Source organism: Cyclopterus lumpus, chromosome 9 (genome assembly GCF_009769545.1).
Source record: "Cyclopterus lumpus isolate fCycLum1 chromosome 9, fCycLum1.pri, whole genome shotgun sequence".
NCBI lineage: Eukaryota > Metazoa > Chordata > Actinopteri > Perciformes > Cyclopteridae > Cyclopterus > Cyclopterus lumpus.
In genome coordinates, this window is record NC_046974.1 from 13,269,375 (window position 1) to 13,296,129 (window position 26,755).

Consider the following 26,755-nt stretch of genomic DNA (forward strand, 5'->3'; position numbering starts at 1 on the left):
TTTTTAGTTTTCTCTGACTAAATCTAATCTAGAATAGCAGCTAAAAAAAAACTCTACTATTCTGCATATATATTAGTATTACAGCTGCAGCTGTTGTGATTTAGGTAATGGATAATGTTTGGAAAGAGATGCAGCACTGTACTCTACAGTGATCCATTGCCATCTGTCACATTCTGTGGGTTTTAATCTACAGTACACCACTTGAGTGTACCTCATATACCATTACTACGCTCTGTGGCTAGATGAGTTTATCACCTTTCTCCATAGCCTGTCCTCAATCCCAGCCTAGAGTTGTGTACAAAAGATTCCCTAAAACCGTGCCTCTGTGGATAATTAAAGCCAGGAGACAAGGGGATTAATTCACAATCCCTGAGAGTCTTTCCATAAACCTGCAACAGCGTCTCCAGGACGACTGCTGTGCCCGGGGGAAATGAGTCCTAATGCCGCCGGGCCGTGCATTTGCTCACTTCAATCTCCACTGTTGTCTGAGAACAATGACACTGCGGATTAACCGGCCTGTCTCCGGCATGGAGGTGGATGATTGGGCAGAGAGCGCAGCCCTCTGTGAACCTCATGGGGGTGGGAGAAAGCCTGCTCCTCGTTATTTGGTCACAGCCTGCACATAACACTGTGAATACGGTGCCAGTTGACACTGTATGTGAAAATAAACAACCTCAAATTGTTGTTTTCATTTTCCTCAGTCAAACTAGAGTGACACAGAGTTTAATACAAATATTTTGGATAGGCCTTCTACAACAGCAACTTCAAATGAACTATTGTCTGTTCTTTTCAGCGCTCAGTCAGTTCTGGGAATCAAATAAAAATGTGAAGATAAAAGAGAAAAATGTCCCTCTACTTGTACATTGTCTTAACGTACTCTATTTGTTGGTTTGATTTTCTATTTTTGAATTATCTCTTTTACTCTTGCACTATGATTATTGTGAAGCAACAATCATCAAGCCAATGAACCGTTAGCAATAAAACGTTTCTGATTCTGATCTGGTAGCTTCTTCCTATCAGTGTTGTTTTTTGGAATGGCTGTCAGTATGAGTGCCGATTGTGAGTAGTGTTTTTGTCTCAGGGATTTGGTTGGAGTGACTTTAGAGGATCCCTTTGACCTCTGGAATTTAAACCTGTCCTCTGTGCGTGCCCTGTCTTGTTCGGCTGTGATCGGCACCTTTTCTTATTGCTGTCATTAGCCTCTAATCCCAAACATTGCAATTCTGCTACGCATCCTCTACAGCCTGAAGGGTGGAAGACTGGCTTGTATCTACCAAAGCCAGCTCCACATTGTTTCAATAATACTCTACTCGTAAATAGGGACGCGAGCCAAGTTTCTTTATTTTTTTTCATTCTCTTCACCCCTTTCTCTTTTGTCTCATACCTCTGTAGAAGGTGCAGGAGATGAAATATATTTCCTGTAATTGTTTTTGTTGCTAGATACAAAAAAGTTTATCTACACATGATGAATTTTTCTTTATCATGGGGCCACATTGAAGATGCAAACGTCAACTACTGTTAATCATTCCCTTTAACACAGTGGCTTTCCCAGCTTCTTAGCCCTCTGGGTTGGTCTCCCCTCCACCGCACTAACCTCCAAACATGCATGCAGAGGGCTGTCATTTTCTTTCTGCTCCATATCTGCCCTCCCTATTCAGAGCTGTGGTGTGGGAAGAGAGGATATGCCTTCTTCCTCTCTTCCCTTCCCTTCCCCTGTAGTTGTCATCTCCTGTCATCTCCTGTTCAGATTGGGATTGCACCCCTTCGACCCCCCCCCCCCCTCTGCTTCTCCCTCCACCCCCATCGCCTGCCTCCACCCCCACCCCCCAAAACTCCTGCATACAAGCCGGGCCATAAATTCTAGAGGCGTACTGGTGTTAAAAGCCTGTAAAAGTGAGCGCCCTGCCTCTGTTGAGAGGGCTCCTATCTTATCCTCCAAAGAAATGGAGCATTTAGTAGGAATCCCAGAAAGCACATTCCTCATAAAGTGGGACTTTTTTCTCTCTCCTTGGCCTCATTAAAGAGCTATTACTTGTTCAAGGTGCCCCACATTACTCCATTAAGGTAGTGTCGGGGTCTCACTGTACCATATCTGCTAGTTCTCATTAACTATCCACGGATGCTAAAGCACACAGTGTGTCATTTGGTGACATCTGGACTTAACTTTGCTCCATTAACTATGTCAATGGTCAGGTTTCTGAGTTCATACTCTCTCTTTATTGCATGAGCCTTCACCAGCCATCTGCAATATGCTCCTTACATTTCTATCCTATAATTTGGAGTCCAGACAAGGCGGCCTTCCGGTTAGCCAAACAGATACACTGCTGTTTCACAACTCTATTTCTATTTCACTGCAATGAAAGGGTAAACAGATTAGGGACAAGGAGAAAGGAATGATGTGTTTATATGTGTGTTACTTGCTCTAGGCCTTCCACGAGTGCTTTGCCTGGGCCTCCATGCAGCCTACTCTGGCTGAGCAGCAGGAAAAGCTTGAGGCAACTTGGCGGCTCAGACTAATGCTCCATATTGTGCAGTTGCCTTACAGTCGTCTGACATGTACCATCTTTGTCTGTTTCAGTTGCCTTTCTGGGAGACATTGCGCTTGACGAGGAGGACATGCGAATGTTTAAAGTGGACAGAATAATCAATTTGGCGCAGAGAACCGTCCAGATTGTTAATCATACAGGTAACAATGACAACAAAACATTCATTCAAAAATTACATCTTGAGGTGAAAGTCCCTTGTTAGAGTGTTTAAAGTGTTTTGGATTGGCACTCTAGATAACATGTCATTTCAACAAAACACCTGAAATGAACATTATTCACCCAGTGTCCGCAGCAGCACCTGTCGGATAGCAGCTTTGTGTTTCTCATGAGCTGTCTTTAAATGTTCATGCCTATAATTGTCCTGTTATCACTACACATTGCTCTACTTGTATCACCATGTTCGAGTGTAATTGAAAGGCTTTGTCAGCTTAAATGTTGCTCTTTAAATAAAAAGCAGTATTTAAGCAACAGTCGTGAGTGAGTCAGCAGGGACCAACAAGCTTCCTGATCCTATAAACTACAGGTGAGCATGAACCAACAGGTATGTGCATGTTGCTGTTTGCGCTTCAATAGTCATAGTTTGCTGTTTTTCACTAGAGTTAGTGAGCATGCTGAGGAAAGGAAGCATTTTGCTGGATTAAAAATACTTTTCAACTGCTCTTAAAATATCCAATGGGCAATATTGATTTATAGACTAAGTGGTGACCCCTGAGGCAGAGAGTTAAATGGAGACTCATGGCTTTGGACTACAACAGAGACAGACCGTGTCTACACTCATCTCTAAATATCAATGTGTCCACTTGAGCAGGTTAGTCACTGCACATCTAGTAGTTGTGTAGTGGAAAGGATGCTATTGTGTTAGAAATGAATAACACTATCAGTGCAGTTGCATAAGACTCTTCTTACCATCCTCAGGCTGCACAAACAATGTGTCACTTTAGTATATGTATATGTGTATGTGTATGTATATATATATATATACCAGATCACCTTACACAGATGTGTCCTAATTGGTAGTCACGGCAACCTTTATACATTGTTGTATCTACTACACGAGGCTGCCACAGAGGTCCTCTCAAATCTAGAAGTCAATAATATCTCCAAGAGTAGAACGTTTCAGTTCTGTATTATATAATTAGGAATGAACAACTTCAGTATCTTTCAAGAGTAGTCAACTTTTATTTTGTACAAATAAAATGATTCTTTCATGATTAATTGTTAGTGTACACACAACTTTGTAATTGTTTATTATTAAGCAAACTTCAGGAAACGAGACAAATCCTTATTTTACAAAATTCTTTCCATACAGTGTCGATGAATTAAATGTTTGGATTCAAAATGCTGTCACTTCACTTCACTAGACAATGAACTTATAATAAACCTGAAGCCAGCAGCTGCATGCTTAACTCTTTTCTACAGGTGTCGTTGTATCTCTTCGCAGGATCCCAACTCTAATCCTTATTTTTCCGCCCTTGTTGTCTGACCTACATAATCAAAGAGCATAAATAAAATGATCAGAATAACAACCAATAAAACCTTTGACCTAAAGTCCTCCCTGCCTAACTATATATGATGATGGTAGATTTAATCATATTATTGTAATCTTCCTCAAGTTTTGTCTCCCCAGCACTCTTTGTTATCAGTTAAGCGAGCGCATTTGGCTGTTATCAGACATTTCCTCAACACATGCACAAATGTCCGTGCTAATTGATCTCAGCAGGCTGCTAAGATTTACTCTTGCAGACTGAAATTCGACAGAACACATTGTTCTAGCAAAAAGCTGTGCAAACTGTGGCTTGCATGTTAATCAAATTTATGAGGGCGCATAGTTGTACGGCTTAAAGTATTGTTATGGAATAACAATACTTTGGCAGGATGTTCTCGGACCAGATGTACATGTACTAGTCTTTGTTTCTACAGTGACGCTTATGTATGAAGAACAACTTTATGGTGGGATTGAATCTTTTGGACTGTGGCCTGATAAAGTGTCACAATAAAGTTGTTCTTTATACTTTTAATTAAATTTTTTTAATTTAAATTGTCTTCTGACTATTTCCCTTATATGCATTGAAGCAGGGGAAGCTGTGCAAGAAATAACTGTTTCTGCAGCAATCACATAAAACGCCTCATTGTATAGAGGTCAATATCTTAAGTCATTATTTTAATAAAGGTTAAGTTAATAATGTATTAACCCCGGAAACCAAGGACAGGCATAAATGTAAAATGGGGAGTCCTCATGTGGACTGAAACCTATCGTGTCTCAACCCTCTTAATCAGAATCAGAACCTTTTATTGCCAAGTATGTTTTCACATACAAGGAATTTGTCATGGCGGGTGGTTTAAACATTAAACAATCAACAACAATCAACACAGTGCAAGAATTATCTCTCTATTAACATTTTGGTCAAATAAAAAAAAAATAGAACAATATGAAGTTAAAAGAGCATATTGTCTTTGTATATGAATATGTTCATTTTATAGTTTAAAATCATGACTTCTTTCCAACACACCCATTAAATCCTGCACTGTGTGCAAACTTCTGACGTTTTTTCTCCTACACACATTTACTGTTCTTCCTTATAAGGACATACAGTATATATATATATATATATATATATATATATATATATATATATATATTTGTGTTCAATGATGTAGTAATGCTTAATCAAAAGGTCAAAAAGTCTTGTATTTCACCATCTTTCCTTCTTTTTAAGTTGTTGCAGGAAATAACACACAGAGGCACCACTTTACTTCCTGATGTAATGCAATACTTTATAAATGTTCGAGAATTTTGACATTGATTCAAATATTGACAACATATCAATGTGATACGTTTGTCTTTTTAGATTAGTTATTGTCCTATATGAAGCAATGCCAAACATCATCAAACTAGTACACTGGATCTTATGCCACACAACTGCATCATTAAGTAAGTCAATTGAAAACCAACCAAAAGAAGTACACACATTACATTAATTTATTTTCTAATTTGGATGCACTCTTTCCTTTACTGTTCACAGTTCTCTGTACAATGGGTTTATACCAGATGATGGCGGTTACATTTGCTTAATTATAAATTGTGTGTGTTCTGCAGCATAGTGAAGTACAGATTGTGCTATGTGTGGTTCACATATGGCTGTTTCTTATTATCACCAGGTTTAGGTGGGAGCTTAGTCTCCATGGTTACTCTGCATTTATGTGCGTTTGAGTGACATTGAAGTGGTGAAATTAATTTGGAAGAAGAAATAATTCATCTTCAAGAAAATCCATTTGTGCAAAATTGGAAGACAATGTTATTTGAACAAACGTCTCTTAAAGGGGGTAAATGTCATTTCAGAAATGAGAAATAATAATTAATTTCTGAATGGCATTAAACCTTGAAGCAGTGTACTGTAGTTTTAGGATAAAGGTCTCTTGTCATTTGAGGAACTATTCAAGGGTAAAGTATATTTGCTCTTCATACAAATGTGAAATTTAATTTCATAGTAATAATAATGTTTTTATTGTCTTTATTTCAAATCTTAAGGATCAACCAACCAGAGTAGCCAAAATAGGCAAAGTTCACTCCGCAGGAAAAGGGCTGCCACCTCCAGACCTGAACGTGTTTGGCCTGAAGGCGTTATTCCCTATGTCATCAGTGGAAACTTTAGTGGTAAGTAACGTCATATTGAACTGAGTTCCTCCGAATGAATAAAGAACGAAACAAATGCACTGATGTAATGTGTCATCCTGTCAAAGGCAAAATAAGTAATGCAATGTTTGTGTGATAGATACGCAATTCCGAAACGTTAGGAAATATTAGTTAAAGTGTAATAGGTTTGCATTATGATTTCACGTGACTTCATTTCCAGTAACTCTCTATTCAACTCTACATCTTGAAGCGGTTTCCAGCTGTTGCTGTTTCTATTCAGCTCCCCTTTTCTATCAAATGTGTGTGAGTGTGTTTGCGTCCGCTCCCCTGATCTCACCCTCCCTGTCGTCCTATTCAGGCAGCCAGCGGGCAATATTCCGCCAAGCCATGCGGCACTGGGAGAAGCACACCTGTGTGACCTTTATTGAGAGGACACAGGAAGAAAGCTATATTGTCTTCACCTACCGGCCATGTGGGTGAGTCAGTGGGGTTTTTAGCTCCCACATGAAGGAACTGAACAATGGTCAGCCTCTGTTGAGCCTTTGTTATCTGCAGCTAATTATTTAGCCCCCTGAGTACTTCTACTTGCACCCTGCTCAGCAGCCTTTCACCATTGTTCATCCTCTCTGTTGACCGTCTCTGTGTGAGTGGTTATTTCAGCCCCATACCAGTTCTGAGAGAGAAGGATGTTTCCTGTGGTTCATCATCACTCTGCATCAGTCTCCGAGCCCTTGTGTCGCACATGGTGAACAGAGTTGCATCCAAGGGAGAGACTTCCTCAATAACACACCACTAAAGTTAGGCTCAGTTTCCACTCAGCATCTCTTCTGAAACACACTCAGGGAGAGTCCTGCTGTAAGCGACTATTGACAACCTGTTTGGGTGTGCAGGGCTCTTTAATTTAGCCATGACATATTTGAAAATGTAAGCACTTGCTGCTGTTGGGAGCACAAACCAGTTCAACATTTTTAGTTTGAGAAAATGATTTTGAGGAAAAAGATGGCAGAACTGTTAGGATACGTAATGGAGAGGTTTCCAGGGGATACACAAACCTAAAACTCTTCCAGTTCCCATGGTTTAACCCACAAGCTGGAACCATTATGTCATTATACCCAATGTATCTCTCCCACTGATATGTATCATTCAACACGAACCGCTTAACAGAAAGCGGATGCAGCTCATAAAACTGAGCTTTTTCTAGCCAACTGTTGATCGCCATTTCTATCTTGGTAACTGGCCTCCTGAGCAACAGGGATGACATTATCCATGCTGGCGGCAGTGGTTAGCAGTGGGAACGCTTGACTCTGCTGCATATTCAGCAGGACCCCATCTGTCCTGTGCAAAGTTCAAGGCGTGTCTCAGGAGAGCCTGGCCTGGCTCGCAGTAATTAAAGAGCGGCTGTCTGGCCCACAGGACCGTGATGTGTGTGCCCGTCCGCCCAAACTCCCACACTGAACCTTTCATGTCACGCTGAGATGGAGCGCTGCAGCCAGCCAGCTTCCACCATCTCACTCAGCAGTTGCTTTGGCAGACAGATGAATGAATGTCACTGCTGTATGTGTGGATGACGAGTCACCTCGTGAAGCTCGCCTGTAAAACAGACCAGAGGTTGTTGCGATAATGTTGCTCTCATTACAAGCTCCATTTTATATGTACAGAGCATGTACAAATATAGGAGCTAGTAAACATTATAGAGCCAGCGACACATTCCTTCTTCTTCTCCCCAGGGAAACATAACTTTCTTTTTGGGTCTCCCTCTGTTGTTTCCACTTGTTTGTTAGGGATTTTTTTTTCATTTACCAAAATATAAAGTCTAAGCTTTGTTGACACTGTTTGTGTGTGTGTGTGTGTGTCTGGCGGCTGATTCCCAGGTGCTGCTCCTATGTGGGTCGTCGCGGAGGGGGCCCTCAGGCCATATCCATTGGGAAGAACTGTGATAAGTTTGGCATTGTGGTGCACGAGTTGGGTCATGTGATTGGATTCTGGCACGAACACACGCGGCCTGACCGAGACGAACACGTCAGCATTATCAGGGACAACATACAACCAGGTAGGAGCCCAGGTGTCATCGATCCCTCAGCAATAATGTTGGATAGATGCAGTAAGAGTCAAAATAATAAAAGTAACACATTTGTACACACAGAAAGTCTGGGCTAGGCTGGTAAAATCAGAAAAAACACCAGTGGGGTATACGCTCATCCTCAGCCTTCAAGTGTTTATAGAACTGGTCAACGGCATATAAACAGCTGATCGTGACAGTCAGTATCCGGGCCAGCCTTTTCAAATTTTTGTCTGTGAAATATAAAATGTCGAATTATTTGTCATCCTAAAATGCATAAAATCTTACTGTGAAACATTAGCTGTGTCTTGTATCTGTAGCCCCATTGTATGATCCATTTTTTGGAAAGAGTAAAACTGTATTCACCTTTGCCAGACATACTGTACATACATATGTGGCACAGTATGACTCTGCTTCATATTTCAACTGTGCTTTTCCCTTTTTCCTTTCACAGGACAAGAGTATAACTTTTTGAAGATGGAGCCGGGGGAGGTGGACTCTTTGGGAGAGGACTATGACTTTGACAGTATCATGCACTATGCCAGGAATACATTCTCCAGGTAGGAGCCAAGTTCCACTCCATGCGCCCCAGACATGAAAACTAGTCTTAGATCGAGTCAGGCTAAGCTGTTTCCCACTCTGCTGCAACCTCTTAACCCATTATCTTTATTTTCCATTTCTGCTCTTAGAGTTTTATGAGTATATAGATCTGTAATGCACCATCTCTGTGTCTATGGGCTGCTGCTGAGTAATGTGGCAGGGTTCCGAAAGAGAAGAATGAAACACTAAATTCTCCCCAATAATAAATCACTAGAAAACTAACATGTAGCCTGAGCACGCCAAGTTTAGAAAAAGCTCACGTTTCTTTGAATGTCTATCTTGGATCAGCTTTTTGATTTCAAGAGCAAAGAGATAGAAACTGTTTTCTTGGGAGAAGGTGGGTCTTTAGTTTATATATTTATAAAGTAGGTCCTACAGAAAAGCCTGTGTTTTGAACTAAGGACTCTTCCTATTGTCTGTTTCTTTTGGCAGACCTATTTTTCTTCAACAATTGATGCTCACATTGCATGAGGCCTTAGGGAGACTGGAGGAGCACTAATGTGATTTATGTAATATTTGGATAAGATGAAACTGTCCTTTGCTGTAATGGAAAAAATAATACACTTGCATAAAGTAAGTTGTAGCAAGAAATCAGACGTGTCTGGTTCCATTTAGCTTTTTCCCTTTAGGGCACAGAGTGGATCAGAGTAGATCTGTTGGTTCCACATCTAGCCGAGTTGTTGCTTCATAGTTTTTTTTACCAGTTTGTGCATCTTTTCACTCTCAATGTAGCTTCAGCAGCAGTAGCAGGTCTGAGCTGTGTTTTAAATAGTTCAAATTCAACGACTCTGAAAAACCCGGAAATTATTTTAAATTATAATTTATTTTTCTTTTAAAGTAAAAGCCGAGTCTTTGTAGCCTTCCCACAGCCTGTTCAAATTAAGACTCCTCTTTGATTCCTGCCGCTTTTGCAGAAGCAGAAGCCCCAGTAAAGCAGCATCACTCCTGGGGCTAGCTAGCACAGCAACGGTAGCCCTACTTCATTATGACAAAAAATTCCATGTGCTACTTTCAAGGCTACGTGAAGCTCCTTGTAAAAGTTGTGCTTTCACACCATGAACCACCTCATTATGCTCCCAAAGGCTCTTTGAAGAGGCTTTTGGTGATTAGTAACATGATGTTCACCCCAGATAACCGCAGGGACTCGTAGATTTATTCTCTAGGTTCGCTACAAAGCCATTTTAGCACCTTCATCACACTATGTTTATAATACATACCTTGCTACTAATTGTTGTTACTGCATTCCAAGCACAATTTAAGTAAACCGCTAATAATTATCTACATCCAACAATAGTTCAAGGAATCTGTTTGTCTGTCTGTGTGTCCTTTGCATATCTCGAGAACCGCTCATCTGATCTACTTCACACTCGGCGGCTGCATTGCTTGGTATCCATTGGAGTGCTTTGTCAAATATGGTGCAATTTTGATGTGCGACATGTTCAATATTAATAAACTTTGAATAAACAAGCACACAGCGCTCTGTGCAGCCGAGGGGTGGGGTGCAGGGCTCTGCACACTAAAATCCAGCATGTCTCATTCACTGCAATTCACTCTCCAACTGAAATCGTCCTTACTTTCCTGGAGTCAAAATAAGTGACAATTACGCCTTTTGTGAAAATGACCTTGGCGACGTTCATTAGGATAAGATGATCTTTTATTCGTCCCACAGTGGGGACATTTGCAGGATTACAGCAGCAAAGTGGATAGTGCAACAAGAGACCTCAGTAGGAAAAAAAGAGCTAAAAATACAATATCATAATTTGTTTAGTTTTTTTGGGGGCATTTTTTGTGATTTAGGGGCTCCAGTCAAATGCCTTGTCTTGCTTTACTTTTTACACTTTTCCTATTTGGTTATGTTGGTATTGGTAGTTGTAGTGCTTTATTTTCTGAAGTAAAACTATAAACTTTTGTGTGAAGTCGTTTGTATGAGCAGCCAAGCATGGGCCCTCTCAACAGAGAGGTTATAAATGGGATCTGCACCAGTGGTAAGGAATGGAGGAGTAGACATTTAATTGTTACAATTAATGTTTCCCATGTGTTAGGCCGTAAAAACCCAAAGTCAGTGGCCTGAGGCACATTCTATAGCCTATGTTCCATCACATACACTAATCTAAATTGAATATTTTTAGTGAGTTTTCCAACCAGATTTATACACTTGTAGTTCATTACTGTAAAGGAGAATTAGGCTTCTCATGTGCGTTTAGCCCACACAGTCTGTAAATAGCCATTCATTTTTAAAACCATGCCTATTCCTGGATAATCTTGTTTTTAGGAATCCGTAGAGCTTTTTTATAGAAAGAAAAAGTATTGACACCTTCACTCCCTTTTCTTCTCTATTGATACACACCACACCAATTGGCTGTAAGCAGGTATGATGTAGAATTAACATAAATATATATTTTGGGGTATCTGAAATGTAATAATAATTGGTCAATACTAAAGCCTTCTTTGACTTTTTAAACTGAAATAATAAAATTCTTCAGATAACATAGTTACTTTGACATCAAAGTTTTAGTGTGTGTTTGTAATGCATCTTCGATATCCATCTGCTGTTCAAAAGCTCACTGTAAATGTCTGAGAAATGCTGTGTTTTCAGTAGACTTTTAAATACTTACTGCACTACCTTCAAGTTGCTGCCACTTTTTGTTTCCGATGAGTTGAGTCTCCACTCTCTCAGCGGGCTACAACCTCTCAGCTACACACACACACACACACACACACACACACACACACACACACACACACACACACGTACATTCATAGGGAGCACGTGGGCAAAATCATAGCAAATCGCAACTTGTTAATCAATAAATACTTTAAATTTATTGTTTTGGTGTGGGTAGTGCAGGCGGATAATTTGGTGGGGGGCATTGCTGTCCCGTGTCCATGCTTAGATCTGGCCTCGCTCTCTTTGCTCAGTAAATACATTTGCGTAACTCTAACATTGTGTATCTTAGACTTTGGACAGTTGGCATTTAAATAGGCAGAAATGGCTAAACTGTGGAAACTCAGATTAAACCCAATTTGGTATGAATTAGTTGTTGCATTGAGAATATCCTGTTTATAAAAGCAGAACTGTAAAAATGTGTCACCCTAGCTCAACACTTAGTTTTGTCGCCAGCTGACCTCATTTAAACACAACATGAAGTTTTGTTGTGCTGTCGTTCAGCCCACACAGATGTTTCGGCGTCAGAGGAAAGATCTTATTGGAAAAGCTGCATGACAAACAGTGGTCAGTCTGGGCTCTAGTCATCTTAGGCTGCCGGTAATTCAAAGTCTTCTACACCAGCTGGGTGACTGCAAAACCAATATATTCCTCTTGGGAGAAGTTGACTAAGATTCTGAGTCATCATTGTAATTACAAAAGCATCACTACGCTCATGGCAAAGTAGATTTTTGACAACCATGTACATTAGAGTATTTCGCAAGCATTGACAACTCAACTTTGGTCGTGTACATATTATGGTTACCCCCTGCTGACATGTACAGGATATGACTTTGGTTTTGTGTATGAAATATGCATTTTGACCCTTGCCTGTCTTGCATAGATAAACAAAGTGGAAACCTCTTGGACAGCTGCAGGTCACTTCAACTATGCAATGTTCTACCTATAGCACCAGTAGTTTTGACAGCCTTCAGCGAGCCAGAGTGGGTGTAATGTGATCTATGGGCACACAGACGAGGCAACCCAGACTCTGATCATTACCTTACTCTGGTGTGTGTGTGTGTGTGTGTGTGTGTGTGTGTGTGTGTGTGTGTGTGTGTGTGTGTGTGTGTGTGTGTGTGTGTGTGTGTGTGTGTGTGTGTGTGTGTGTGTGTGTGTGTGTGTGTGTGTGTGTGTGTGTGTGTGTGTGTGTGTGTGTGTGTGTGTGTGTGTGTGTGTGTGTGTGTGTGTGTGTGTGTGTGTGTGTGTGTGTGTGTGTGTGTGTGTGTGTGTGTGTGTGTGTGTGTGTGTGTGTGTGTGTGTGTGTGTGTGTGTGTGTGTGTGTGTGTGTGTGTGTGTGTGTGTGTGTGTGTGTAAAAAGCAGAGAGGGAATCTTTGTCTAAACGGAGGCTGCGGCTGGGTGTCGGCTAATGTACAGAAATGCCTGTCATGCCCAATGCGTCCAAACTGTCGGTCGAGAATGCGCTTCACACAGAATGGAGCTAAAATATTATAATATATAATATATAAGATTTGATTTAGTTAGGTTTAGTGTTTAGTATTGAACAACAAAACAGGACATTGAGGAAATGGAGAGTCATGAATTTACACCAAATTAATCCTTTTTGTTCATACCAACCACAGCTATTTCTCTCTCGTGGGCTTTCAGGTTTACGGGATAATTTTGTGACCTGAACAAAGTCCACTGGAGCTAATACATTGTTTCCAAAAAAAAGAAAGGTGTTCATAGAGGACAGTTTGAGCTCATTTTGGATTTCAGTCCACTTAAAAAGCGGATATTCATGTAGTTGCTGTCATTCTTAGGTCAGGATTTGAACTTAACCTATTGATTCGCCCTGTCTGAAAGTAAGTTTATGTTGGGTAATCCGTCCTGTTCTGTTTTCACTCCTACTCTGTGGCAATCCTAATTCGTGGAACTGTGTGGATCAATAAGACAGGAGAGAGGAATGGCTGCCACTGCTGGGGAATGTTTCACAGAGCTGTACTAGCAAACAAGAGGCTCCTGTTAGCTTTTCACAAGTCATTCCGAGCACTTTCTCTTGAGCACTGATTGGCTGATTTACCTGTGCCAGTGTCTTTCTTTGTTACACCATTATTAGCCAGTGTGTTTGCCCGGTGTTTTACAGTAAATCACCGTGGGAAGCCAGGGCCTTTGCTGCGTGTGTTGTTCGGAAGATTTCATGGCTGGTCTTGATGTTTTGCTGGGTCTCCAGGGGACAAGCAGGGCTGATCCCCATGCTTTTTGTCTCGGTGTGTTACCCGACCCACAACTCTGCCTGCCCCCTCCTTTGCTCCAGAGATATTTTTCAGGACCGGTGCATGGAGCAGTGCCAACTCAAATAGAGATCTGCCAGTGTGCCCTTTGTCTGCTCTGACACCGGCTGCAGTGGCGTTTTTTTACCGACAGCCAGCATACGGGCTCCTGGAAGCTTACAGACAGACGGGTAGAAGTCTAAACTGTTAGCTCAGGCTGCTCTGTTTGCACATGCCTGGCGTTGATAGGCATGTCACCATGGGAACGACCAGGGAGCCAGGCCGTTTCTCGCCAATATAAATGATGATAAACTAGCAAAGTGTCAAGTGAGACAGCAGTGGGAAATTAGTTTTTCTGTAGCTACTGTTCTGCCATTTTTTAAATGTTGTTTACTTAGATGCTTTACCTGATTGTTTGTCCACATCCCTACCTTCATAGCTTATGCAATTTATTGAGCTTGCACAGTTCCTCTGGAGAAGGGCTTAAGCTCTTAGTTTGGGCCCGTGTGTAGGGCAGACGTGTGTGTGTGTGAAGGATGATGTCAGCCTTAACCTCAAACAGACTTCAAAGGAAGGAAGACTGGCTAAAATACAACAGATGGACCGTTTCAGTCATTTATGAAAGGGACGAGGAGATCTGAAAGAATCATAAAGTAAACATCAGTGTTTTGAAAGAAAAGAAAAAAAACCTTTACCTACATAAACATTGATGGGAGATGAAGGGACATATGGCAATTGAAATAAAAAAAAAAAAGAAAAAGTAGATGTACATTTTGTATTTTGAAATAATGTTCTAATGTACCTCGTTAGAAAATGATGGGAAAGTGGAAAAGCAGCCACATCCTGATTGTTTCCTTCTAATGTTTATCTATCAATAAGATGTTTTGTGTATGGTCTTAATGATGTTACGTTTATAAAAGCACAAGCTTATAACTCTTGTGTCCACATAGACGTGGGTGTGTGCATGAAGGCCTCATGCTGTCTAATTTAATTGGTGCCAAATCTCATTACAAGCATTAGCATTGTGTTTTACATGGAAGAAATATTGACATATTCCATTACATTTTACATTCAAAATGTTGACTGTATTTAGACATATTTATGGTCGAAAATGTATATTAGTATTTTACACGTCTGCTTTAAAGTGAATATGAAAATGAGCTATCCATGCCCCTCTAGTCTGTCCTGTGTAATTTGCTGTATTTTTCTGTAAAACAGCCACATTCTGTTTGGGTTACCCCAACACTGGCAGCCCAAAATCCTTTAGAAAACGTTTATAAAAATGATTACAGTTATTGAATTGCCCTCTTGATGGTAAGTCACTTAATCCTTGAGCAAACATGTTTTGTGGTGTGCATGCATGTTAGAATAATCACCAGGATGCATGCTGGCTGGGTTTTATGCAACATTAACGTCAGTCTCTCTTGCTGAATTACAGGGGCATCTTCCTGGACACCATCCTGCCACGCTACGATGTGAACGGAGTGCGACCACCCATTGGCCAGAGAACCAGACTGAGCAAAGGGGATATCACACAGGCACGCAAACTCTACAAATGCTCCAGTAAGACCAAAAGGACTGATGCTGTCTGCTATTTATTGCATGTGTGTGTATGTGTGTTACATAGCCGAGAGAGAGAGAGAGAGAGAGAGAGAGAGAGAGAGAGAGAGAGAGAGAGAGAGAGAGAGAGAGAGAGAGAGAGAGAGAGAGAGAGAGAGAGAGAGAGAGAGAGAGAGAGAGAGAGAGAGAGAGAGAGAGAGAGAGAGAGAGAGAGAGAGAGAGAGAGAGAGAGAGAGAGAGAGAGAGAGAGAGAGAGAGAGAGAGAGAGAGAGAGTCCAGCTCACACTGTGTTGAAATAGCCAAGCTTCTACTATTGATGTGGTGTGGTTCCTTGGCTACAGCGTCCAAGATTCCCAAGATGGGATGAGTGTATACGCTATCCAGAGACAGGAAGTTTGTCATCACTCTTTCCCAGATAGATGCAGAGGAACAGCTGTTCTCGAGAGGACAATGACTAAAAGATTGTTGGGAATACCACTTATGTAGGCACATTGCAGCACGTGCCGTGTAAACTGTGAGGCTATACACTAAGGAGAGTTGCATAAGCCTGACCCTGTTCCGAACCACTCACTGTGTCAAGGATTCCAGGGATGAGAGAGGATTCGACGCTGTTGAAGTAAACAGAATTGATAGCATTAACAGATGTACATTGAGGATAGCATTCTGCTGAATAGATTTGATGACAGACAGTTCATTGTTGGCCAGACCTCACATTAAAGCTCAATGAATAAACATAGGGATGGTCTCCAGAGCTGGACCTGCCAGTGTGGTTTTGAACCATATGTGTCTGTGCAAGCATTCTGTCTCTTCATTCAAGACAAGTTTAGTCTCGTGAGGAAGAAAATGACTGGTTCATGTGACGCACATTGTGGGGGGTGAGGTGGTGAGTCTCCACAAGAAATCCTTAAAGAGCCACGGATCTCCCATTGTGTACCTGAGTGCTTGTTAATGGTTTAGTACTGGAAAACCTCTGCCAAGCATTATTACACACAACTCTTAGCTCAGGGATTCTTGTTTTTATTGCTTCCACACAAACCTCAAGGGATGCAATGAATGTGAACAGTTAGGGGTTATGTTTTCCTGACTCCTTCAAAACCCAACCTGAGGTAAAGATAACACAGAGTAATAATAATACATGCATACATCTCTCAAGATTGACAACTATAGATACAGTGTACTCTCTATAATATCCTCTCTGTCTTAATTAACCACATCTTTACCTCACTTGGCATGAGTCTCCCTCAGTTGTTCCACAAGGCCGTGTGTGGTGTTTTGCCAGTCAAATAAAGGGTGCTTTTTCACTGGCAAGGCGTACATAATGCATCACGCCCTCCAGAGGGCTTGGTTATTTATAGTAAGCCAGGTTTATTTTCAGAGGATGCTCAGAGAAAGTGTCTCACACTCTCAATTCCTTTGTGTGATCATCATCTGGAGTAGGTGGTGGAGGGAAGGGGAGAGGTTGTGGGTGAATATTACAAGCAGGTGTGCTGAACATAAAATAGCTGCCCTTTACTTCACATTCAGTGTTATAATTCCAACATCCAGCATCTGTCGCTGTAGCAAGTTTTCAGGGGATTTACTTCAGATCTGATGTGTGTATAGTTTGAATTAGTGGCTTAGGTGTTTTCAGGCAAAGGCAAATTGTCAGTGCATCATGCTCACGGCTCAGGCCTTACGTGCGGGTTTGTGTGTGTTTGTGCACAGGATGTGGGGACAGTCTGCAGGACAGCAGTGGCAACTTCTCCTCCCCTGGCTTCCCCAACGGATACTCAGCCTATATGCACTGCATCTGGAGAATATCAGTCACACCAGGGGAAAAGGTATGCGCATATGAAAATACCAGATCATGCCTGAAAACAGCCTTTACTAACTGTTTACACAGATGTGGTGTCTCTGTTGCTTCGTATTTACCTGAACGTGTCGGTAATCATGCTCTCTTGGTTTTTAAGATCATTCTGAACTTCACCTCCATGGATCTGTACAGGAGCCACTTATGTTGGTATGACCATGTGGAGATCCGAGATGGATACTGGAGGAAGGCACCTCTCAAAGGTCAGTTTTAATGGGAGAATGCTGTTACTGACAATTTTTCTAATTCACCACATCTCCAATATATTTATTGTCCAACCAGTTGTCCGCAATTCAATATTCAGTTTCCTATCATACAAGAACAAGTACTGTAGTAGTTAGACTTAACATAGGTTTCACATAGGTTACAATTTATGAAAATATGTACATTATGTACAGAAACTAGGGTAAAAGCAACATTGTTATGAGTGAAAAAGGTACAAAGTGACTTAGTTTCAGCTAGTCATACCTAGGACATACAGTTTATTAATTTATCAAACGTGAAATCCTTAGTTCTTGTCTATTTTTATATTTTTGCAGTGTAGAGGAATTTCAAGTGTCGTGGATAATCAAATCTTGGTTTATGTGTGTTTGTGTCCTGTGACCCAGGTCGATTCTGTGGTGATAAGCTGCCAGAGCCAATCATCTCCACCGACAGTCGACTGTGGATCGAGTTCCGCAGCAGCAGTAACTGGGTGGGAAAAGGTTTCTCTGCTGTTTATGAGGGTAAGCATCCATTCCTCGACCTCGCTGCACCCAATTCCAGTATGCCTCCCAGCTGACGCATGGCCAGTCACAGATCCAACAATGTGCTGCAGTAATATCCATCATTGTTGGCTCTCCTACTGCTGATGTGTCAGGCACTTTTATGCTGCATTAATCAGATTTTGGCTGGCCCTTCACACTCCCCTCCATTGTTTCCAGACCGTGCAGAGGAATGATTTGTGTTTGTGTGTGTGGGAGCTGGTGGTGGAGGCATTTCAGCTAATCCACATTGTGTAAATCAGTGCAGTGAACACACTTTTTGTTTTTTCAGAGGGATATGGTGCTGATATTGCTATTGAGGGAGCTCAGTATTATTTTTATTTAATTTGATTGTTTGTGTTTCACATGCAGCCATCTGTGGTGGGGAAGTGAAGAAAGACAACGGCCAGATCCAGTCCCCCAACTACCCTGATGACTACAGGCCGAACAAAGTGTGCGTGTGGAAGATTACTGTTGCTCAGGGCTACCACGTAGGCCTTACCTTCCAGTCTTTTGAGGTAAGACGCCAGTCCTTTTGTAATCATTAATTTCAATTATTTTTGGGGATTTGGAGATTTTGCTGATGTCCAACTCTAACCTCAAACCCTCTAACTTTCCTCAGATTGAGAGACATGACAGTTGTGCCTATGACTACCTTGAGGTCCGTGACGGAAACTCTGAAAACGGTCCCCTACTGGGCCGCTTCTGTGGCTACGACAAGCCAGATGACATCAAAACCAGCTCCAACCAGCTGTGGATGAAATTTGTTTCAGATGGCTCTGTCAACAAGGCCGGCTTTGCTGCCAACTTCTTCAAAGGTCAGAGGTTACAGATTGTAAATTCTTAAGAGAGAATGTCAACATCGGTTTAATCTGACACATTACAGCAATCACTTAGTCTGTCGTTATCTTACGTTTATTTCTGAAGTTTTTGTTTCACCATCGGGTTCTGTACGACCCTCTTTGCTTGGCTATGATGTTGTTTTGGGGTGTTTCTCTCGTAAGCCACCGAGCCAGGGGGCCGGCAAAAAGGGTCCTAACATATCTTTGTGTTTTCAGAGATGGATGAGTGCTCCAAGCCGGACAACGGTCGCTGTGAGCAACGCTGTGTCAACACATTAGGCAGCTACAAGTGTGCTTGTGACCCAGGCTATGAGCTGGCTGCTGACAAGCGCAGCTGCGAGGGTAAGTACAGGGAGAAAAGTCACCAGCCATACTCACCATGTAATTTAATGTTAAAGCACTTTACATAGTTAGCTCCCCAGATACAATAAGTACAGTCATTTCTAAAAGCCAGAAAAGATGCCAACAGTGATGCATGTGCTGGCCGAGCATGCACACAACAATGCAAGTATTATTTTTATTTCAAATTATATGTTGCTGTTCAAGACTTACTGTAACTACTAGTATACAAGCTGTACAATATATGGCCGACCAGCTACTACTACAGCTTTGTCATATACGTCGACATTCAGCTGATGCAGTTTTTTTGCTTTCGTGAAAACAAGCTAATATGATTGGGGAAAAATGAGAATTTGTCCTGTCGCAACAAATATATTAGTAGTTATAGTATAATAGATGCTCTCACATGAATAATCCCTACACACAGAATGACAGTAAGCATTTGCATCTTTGCAGCTTTTTCAAACCACTAATGCAATCAGCTCTACTCTTATCCAAGAGGATGCTGTCATGAAAGTACAAATATTGCATGGTCAAATATCGAAGAAGGTAGTATTTTTTTAATGACATATACATATTGAGACAAAATAAACTGTCTCCTTTCATCCGTAAAGCAAGTAAAAACAGCTAAGTACTGTAACTTTTACTATTCCAACATTTCACCTTGTCCACATCTAATAACTTTACAATCCGTGTATCAAAATAACATCTGTTGCCGTTGGTAAGGATACTGCACATTGAGTTTAGCTAAAAATAGCCAGGTGAGGGGCAACACCAGTTGTTGTAACATGTGTGCATTGCGTAACTGTAACAAAGCTACAAAGAGTCCTCACGGGAAGGTCAGGCAGTAATAAGGTTTATTCCGTACAAAAGGATATTTCAGACGACTTTCATTTCAGCTGTATGTTTGCAGCATAACATTTGGGGACATCATTTATTTACTATTTATTCTTCCCATGTTGTGTTTTCTATCCAGCTGCATGTGGAGGCTTCATCACCAAGCTGAATGGGTCAATCACCAGCCCGGGTTGGCCCAGAGAGTACCCCCCAAACAAGAACTGCATCTGGCAGCTGGTTGCCCCCACGCAGTACCGCATCACTCTGCTCTTTGACGTCTTCGAGACTGAGGGCAATGACGTGAGCACTGGGGTTATTTTGAATCGGCGCGGGGTGGGTTTGTTCTATGTTCTTTCTCTCTGTCATTGCAACAAGCCCTGTTGTCCTCCTTGTGTTACATAATTAAAACCAAATAAAATGTTCACATGCTCCATTTCCGTGCTCAGGTTTGTAAGTACGACTACGTGGAGGTGCGCAGTGGGCTGTCAGCGGATTCAAGGCTACACGGGAAGTTCTGTGGGGCAGAGAAACCAGAAGCTATTACCTCCCAGTACAACAACATGCGCATTGAGTTTAAATCAGACAATACAGTGTCCAAAAAGGGCTTTAAAGCACAGTTCTTCTCAGGTGAGTCCCCTGACAGTGAGGTCTTTTCAGTCAGTCACTTGGAGCTGCTATCTGTCAGTCTCGAAAGGAAACAGTCTTCAAGGTGGTGTCCCCTGTGCTTCCTCAGACAAAGATGAGTGCTCTAAGGAGAACGGTGGCTGTCAACATGAGTGTGTCAACACCTTTGGGAGCTACAGCTGTCAATGCAGGAGTGGCTTTGTGCTGCATGAGAACAAACACGACTGTAAAGAAGGTATGTCACCTCAAACTCATGTCTCTTTGATATGCCTGCACATTTATTCTCATTCCTGACTTGTTTTTTTCCAATCCGAGCAGTTTGAGACTCTTCCATATTAGAATGATACAGAGGTCAGCGTTGAATCAGTGATGTCTTTTTACAGCTGGCTGTGATCACACTGTGAATAGTGTGAGCGGTATCATCACCAGCCCCAATTGGCCGGATAAATACCCCAGCAAGAAGGCATGCACCTGGGCACTCACCACCACTCCAGGCCACCGCATCAAAATCGTATGTGTCACTTCCTCCAGCTCTCTGTATAATTTTACTTGTCAGTCATGTATTCAATTGTGTGTAGTTTATTTGTAGCTTATAGGATTGCTAAATCCATTGAGGACATCTGTGTTTACTGTGCTGCTGTCAGAAACGGTGATGCCATTTGCTAACAACGTTGTGTGGCTCCCTCTTCCGCATATCCTATCCTATATGTCTTTGACAAAAAGATTCTATTTTTATTATTTGTAATGTTTGCTGAAAGAAAATCAGTCACCGACTTATGATATCAAAGCATGTCATGCACAACACTGTTTCTAAATTACAATAAAACTAAAATTGTCAAATATTTCCTGTAGCTTACCTGTGTGCTGAGAGAATACTTTTCAGTGTCGACAAGTTTTCTAAAAATGACAATGGATCACTGTTAAGAGAACAGCATTTTATTGACAATACAGAAGCATAACATACTTAGTTTGATCTCGTCCATTTCTATTTATACCACACTTCTTTCAACATACTTATCATCTTGTTTTGTCCAGGCCTTCAACGAGCTCGACATGGAGGCCCACCTGGAGTGTGCGTATGACCACATTGAGATTTACGATGGTCGAGATGGGAAAGCTCCGAGTCTGGGTCGCTTCTGTGGCACCAAGAAGCCCCCACCCATCACTTCTTCTGCCAACAAGCTGTTCATTCGCTTTTTCTCTGATAATTCTGTGCAGAAGAAAGGCTTTGAGGCTTCCCATACTGCAGGTAAGAATAGATGCGGTTATAACAGTACTTTATTTACCTTCCTGCTTGAGAAAAAGATCCAATAGTAGCTGAGAAGGATTATAGTAAAATCACATTATGTTTTTGGGACATGGGTTAATTTAAGGTCAATTACTCACATATCAACTGTCTTAATGTTTTTTTTGGATGTAATGCTTTCAGGATTCAGTTTTGGGAACAATTCACCACCCAGTCTGAGGATGATAATGACTTGTATCCAACTACAGAGCATGTTGAAGAATCCTTTGTATCTGTATGACTGTAAAACCACATATAAGCCAGAGACCTTAGTACAAGCAGCTGAACTTGTAGCTAGTCAACGTCGGCCTCTGCTTACAAAATGTCCAACTCAATTTTTCTGGACACAGAGTGTGGAGGTCGCCTAAAGGCTGAGGTCAAAACCAAGGACGTGTTCTCCCACGCCCAGTTCGGGGACAATAACTACCCCGGAGCCTCTGACTGTCAGTGGGTGATCTCGGCGGAGAAAGGGTACGGAGTGGAGCTCATCTTCCAGACCTTTGAGATTGAGGAGGAGGCGGACTGTGGATATGACTACATGGAGCTCTTTGATGGAGCCGACACCAAGTCTCCACGGCTGGGGCGTTATTGTGGCTCAGGGGTGAGAGTGTTTTCCTAACAACCTGAATGTCTTTTCTTTGTTTGTCACAGCACCTTTTCAGGTTTACAGTATAACAGCAGGAGTATTCAAACAATTGTTTCGTAAGTTTGCGTTGCTGTTGAATAACCTCTGCCAGCGGTTTGCAAAAGACTTTAATCACTGTGTTAAAGTTGACGTCTTCCTCTGGGTTTGAGATTGTTGCTGTGGAGGCGGTTGTGGGTCATCACTGCCGGGTGCCGATAACTTATCAGAGAAAGACATACGGTTGTAACAGTGAATTAATCAGCCAGTGCTGAGGCTGCAGCCTGAGTCTGAAACAATGAGGCCAGCAGGGAATAGAAACACAGGTCAGAGAACAGCTTGATTTCATTTACACACTTCCATAATAAGCTCTGGCCTTTTACACACGCCTGTTCCTGTGAATGATTTGCTGGAGGGGATATAACACCCCAGAACCCCGGGGAGTGGCTCCTCAATCAAGTTTCCTTTTTATAAAACAGGTCAAAATAAACTGACACAATTCAGTCCCAAGTAGGGTAAAAACTCATTATTGTGTGGGTGGGGCTTACTTTCAGCCCAAGGGCTTTTGTCAGTTAAACAGCAGACTACATTTTGCTGTGTGCATAATACAATATGTTGGTCGCTTTCTTCTTCTGTTTTAAATATCTTTTGCAATAAACTAAGACTTAGGCGGTTTTGTAGATATATTATTCATGTCATGAATGACAGCTTTAATGAACAGCCATGTGTTTTACAGTTGGTTGCACAAGCTTTGACATTACAGCGTTGTCTTTGTTGTAGCCACAGTGTTGAAGCCTGAGCACGTCAACCGACTAATTATTTTTCAGTACGATGTTCCAAATTAATATTCATGTGATTCCGCTATATTGACAAACAGCCAGGTCAAATGCTGCATATTTTCTGTGCACACATAAAATAGAACATCGAAAATAGTTTGGCCGACTTTTTACTCGAGACAGTACAAAAAGATGAAGTGATATGCAGTATATGGTTTTGTTCAGGGAAGAAATGAGCTTGATGGAGCGGTGCACCTGGAACTAATCATCAGAATATATTGTATATCCTCCATTCAATAACAGCCAAAGGCTGAATCAGAATACATTTGGAAAGGGCCAGTCCTGACCCAGACCCTTACATCCATGGCTGGTACAGAAGTAGCAGTCAGAAGCCATTCGTCCTAGTCACTGATTTGACTTCCGTTTCAGCATGTGAGAAGTCTTTATTTTTAATGGAAGTGCAGTCAAAGAACCAGAAAGCAACAGCACACATGAATCTGTTGTTTTGTTACTCCCGACAGCCTCCAGAGGAGATCTACTCAGCCGGTGACTCCATTGTGATCAAGTTCCGCTCCGACGATACAATCAACAAAAAAGGATTCCACGTCCGCTACACCAGCACCAAGTTCCAGGACACTCTCCACTCTCGCAAGTGACCAGCGGGGGCCAGAAGGGGCCGTGCAGGGCAAAGGGGCAAACGGAGGGGCTCCCAGGGGAGGCGCCAGCCTGATGCTCGGAAACCTTCGGCCACCACAACCAAGATGAATCAGACACGACCGAACAGCCGCAAGACCACCAACCGCACCTCAGCTTCTAGGGGCTCTAGCTCCCCCCACAGACTGTGAGGAGTAAAGCCATTCTGCAGCACACCTTGTTTTTACCTTTTTATGGTTAGGATTGGGGTGGGAGGATGAACGTCCACCTTAGGCGGACAGTAGGGTAAATTTATTGACCCAGATCCCTCCAGATATTTTTTGTTAGTTTTCTTCTTTTTTAACGTGCCTCCCAATGAGAGGCACAAAGGAAAATAGTGGATTCTCAGGACCTGTAGGAAGGCAGGCATCAGCTGGACAGATCCCTGCTTTTGTCTGGCCAGCCCACCACAGCCAGGGGGGGGGGGGGCGGGGGGGAGAGGAAGAGGAAGAGGAGGAGGAGTATGGGAGGGTCTCCTGCACTCCTCAATATTTGCTCTCCTCTCCTCACACTCTCATCCTTTTGGTTCAAGGATTCCTATCTGTAAAAGGATTAGAAGGAATTGACTTGAGATTTGTGTTGCTGTCTGTCATCAATTGCATGTAATTACAAGGAAAGAAGGAAAATTGTACAGTGACAACACCAGCATTTGTAATTGGCATTGTCCTGGCAACCAGTGGCAAGATTCTCGTTGTTACCATTAACAAGGAAATTAAGGAAGCAGTTATCTTATTAAAGGACTAATAAATGAATTGTGGTCCATGTCTTCTGGTTGGTAATTGCTTGGCTGATGACTTGCTATTACTGTACCTCTATGTATAAAGTAATGTGTATGATCTTTCAAAGGGAACATGTGCTTTTCTCAGCTCAAACCAGTTAGCACTTTACAGTGAATTGTTCCAAAATCATGAGCTTATGAATTTTTGTGAAATGCAATGCCAGTTCACTTATTTTTAAATGCATTTTATCTCTCTTATGCTTCATTGTTTTTTTTTAAATTGCTCTATTTAGTTCCTTGGGCATACTTGAACATTGTGTGTGCTCTTAACAAGGGGTAATAAAGATATGAATTATGTTTCAGTGTTGATTTACAGTTCTGATGTAAAATAATTTCTGTCCAAAGAAAATGCTTTTTCTTGGTACAATGAAGTATTTCACAAGAACCAAATGAGCCTGGGTATTTATTGTGATAGTTATTACACATATAATGTAAAGGGGGAACGGTACTGTTGAAATTAGCCCTATAATTGCCTTCTTATGTATAGCCATTGGTCAATGTTGAATATACTATGTTGCTCACTCATTCCTTTTCTCCAGTTATTTCTCACTCAACTCGATGAGAATAATGTTTTGTGACATTTCAGTAGTCTGACACATCTGTTTGATGTCTGACCCATGTGCACAATATTTACTGATAACTGTAAATCTTTTTTGTGCTATTTCAGTTAAACCATGTCCTGAGTCGCACTGGCTGAGTTGCTGGTTGAGTGCAATCCAGGACACGTGAGTAGGAGTATGACAGAGCTGAGGACTTAAATGGCACATTGGTCTGTCTTTGAAACATTTTTTTGACACCCAGCAAACGTAAAAAACAACAAAGCCAAATATAAATACCTCTAATTATCTCATCATCGATTTGCTATTAATAGATGGAGCTTGTCATTTGAGATTACAGAAGGAAAGCGTTTCATGTTCTACCTTGCTAAATACTTGTTCCTCTACATGTATCTTTACTCTCCCTTATTATTGTTCCATTACCATTTTGTTTTTATTTAATAAATACACAAGAAGCAGAGTAAATGCACAGAAAACTGCAGGACTGTCGAGACTTAAATTGGCCCTCACTCACAAAAATGCATGCATATGTAACCTGGCTGCAGTCTGGGTAACACACTTCAAAAGGATTAAGACATTTATTTTAATTTACATTTCACATTCCTGATTCATTCATGCTTAAATGATACATATTCCCAGTATATTTATTGTATTATATAGTATATCTCAAAAACATTTCTAAAAAGTAATATTATAGTCTGTCAAAAAAGTCATAAAAACGTTGAAGCTATGAAGACATGGTATAATATGTTGACAAAAGTCATCAAAAAGATTAAAAGAGTAAGTAAAATAAAAGTCATAGAAAGTCATAAAAGTGTCTCATATTCATAGTACAGTATGACAAAAAAAGTCATAAATACTATGACTTTGATACTTTCAATACTATGAAAATGTAGTTTCAGTCTAAAAAAGTATTGTATATGTCATGAAAATGTCAAAGTATAGTATGTTGACAACTCATGAAAATACCCACAAAACCATGAAGAAATGGACGAAATGATTTACAGGGTCATTCTCCATATTTTAATGTCTCTTGTGAACTACAGAGGCTCCCATTTAGACGGGTTTACTTAAGTGATACATGTTTATCTCTCCGCAACCACAACATACTATAACAATAAAACATGGGCGCTAAAATATGACAGTATAACATCACAAAGACCTCACAAGTAGTAGTAGGTGGCCACCGTACCACAGGCCAAAACATTCCCTGGTCAAAGACGAGATGTGACTTAATGGATGAATCGCTAAATGACCTGTGAGTAAACAAGTACCAGGTGGCATAACGCGTTGGGATGACGTCTTTGAATACATTATCATTTTGCTCTGAAGAGATCGAATCCAGGTTGTTGCGATCTTTCCATAAATATATTTTCTTAAATGGATTTCCTCATACGTGGTTGTGATGTAGTGCTCACTTATACAATCGGAATTGCCTTAATGGAAATGAGCTGTCGCTTGAAGATCTCCAGCAATATGTTTGTGAATGTGTG

General features: G+C 41.4%; 1 protein-coding gene across 5 annotated transcripts in view; it reads left to right on the forward strand.

Annotated features, from left to right (window-relative positions):
* The window catches only part of bmp1a (bone morphogenetic protein 1a), a 30,979-nt gene extending 5,889 nt beyond the window's left edge, over positions 1–25,090 (forward strand). For 3 of the 5 annotated variants that reach the window (XM_034540709.1, XM_034540711.1, XM_034540712.1), the window contains exons 3-21: positions 2,579–2,686; positions 6,076–6,201; positions 6,539–6,656; positions 8,052–8,230; positions 8,694–8,799; positions 15,196–15,320; positions 17,022–17,137; positions 17,267–17,369; positions 17,775–17,891; positions 18,282–18,427; positions 18,532–18,727; positions 18,968–19,093; positions 20,067–20,260; positions 20,374–20,554; positions 20,661–20,786; positions 20,935–21,062; positions 21,587–21,800; positions 22,187–22,437; positions 23,756–25,090. In XM_034540709.1, the coding sequence (XP_034396600.1) occupies positions 2,579–2,686; positions 6,076–6,201; positions 6,539–6,656; positions 8,052–8,230; positions 8,694–8,799; positions 15,196–15,320; positions 17,022–17,137; positions 17,267–17,369; positions 17,775–17,891; positions 18,282–18,427; positions 18,532–18,727; positions 18,968–19,093; positions 20,067–20,260; positions 20,374–20,554; positions 20,661–20,786; positions 20,935–21,062; positions 21,587–21,800; positions 22,187–22,437; positions 23,756–23,890 (2,795 nt within the window). In that variant the 3' untranslated portion in view covers positions 23,891–25,090. Of the gene's footprint in view, positions 1–2,578; positions 3,355–6,075; positions 6,202–6,538; positions 6,657–8,051; positions 8,231–8,693; positions 8,800–15,195; positions 15,321–17,021; positions 17,138–17,266; positions 17,370–17,774; positions 17,892–18,281; positions 18,428–18,531; positions 18,728–18,967; positions 19,094–20,066; positions 20,261–20,373; positions 20,555–20,660; positions 20,787–20,934; positions 21,063–21,586; positions 21,801–22,186; positions 22,438–23,755 lie in introns of all 5 variants that reach the window. The other 2 variants (XM_034540713.1, XM_034540714.1) reach the window with 2 other exon arrangements.
* Positions 25,091–26,755: the final 1,665 nt, after the last annotated feature.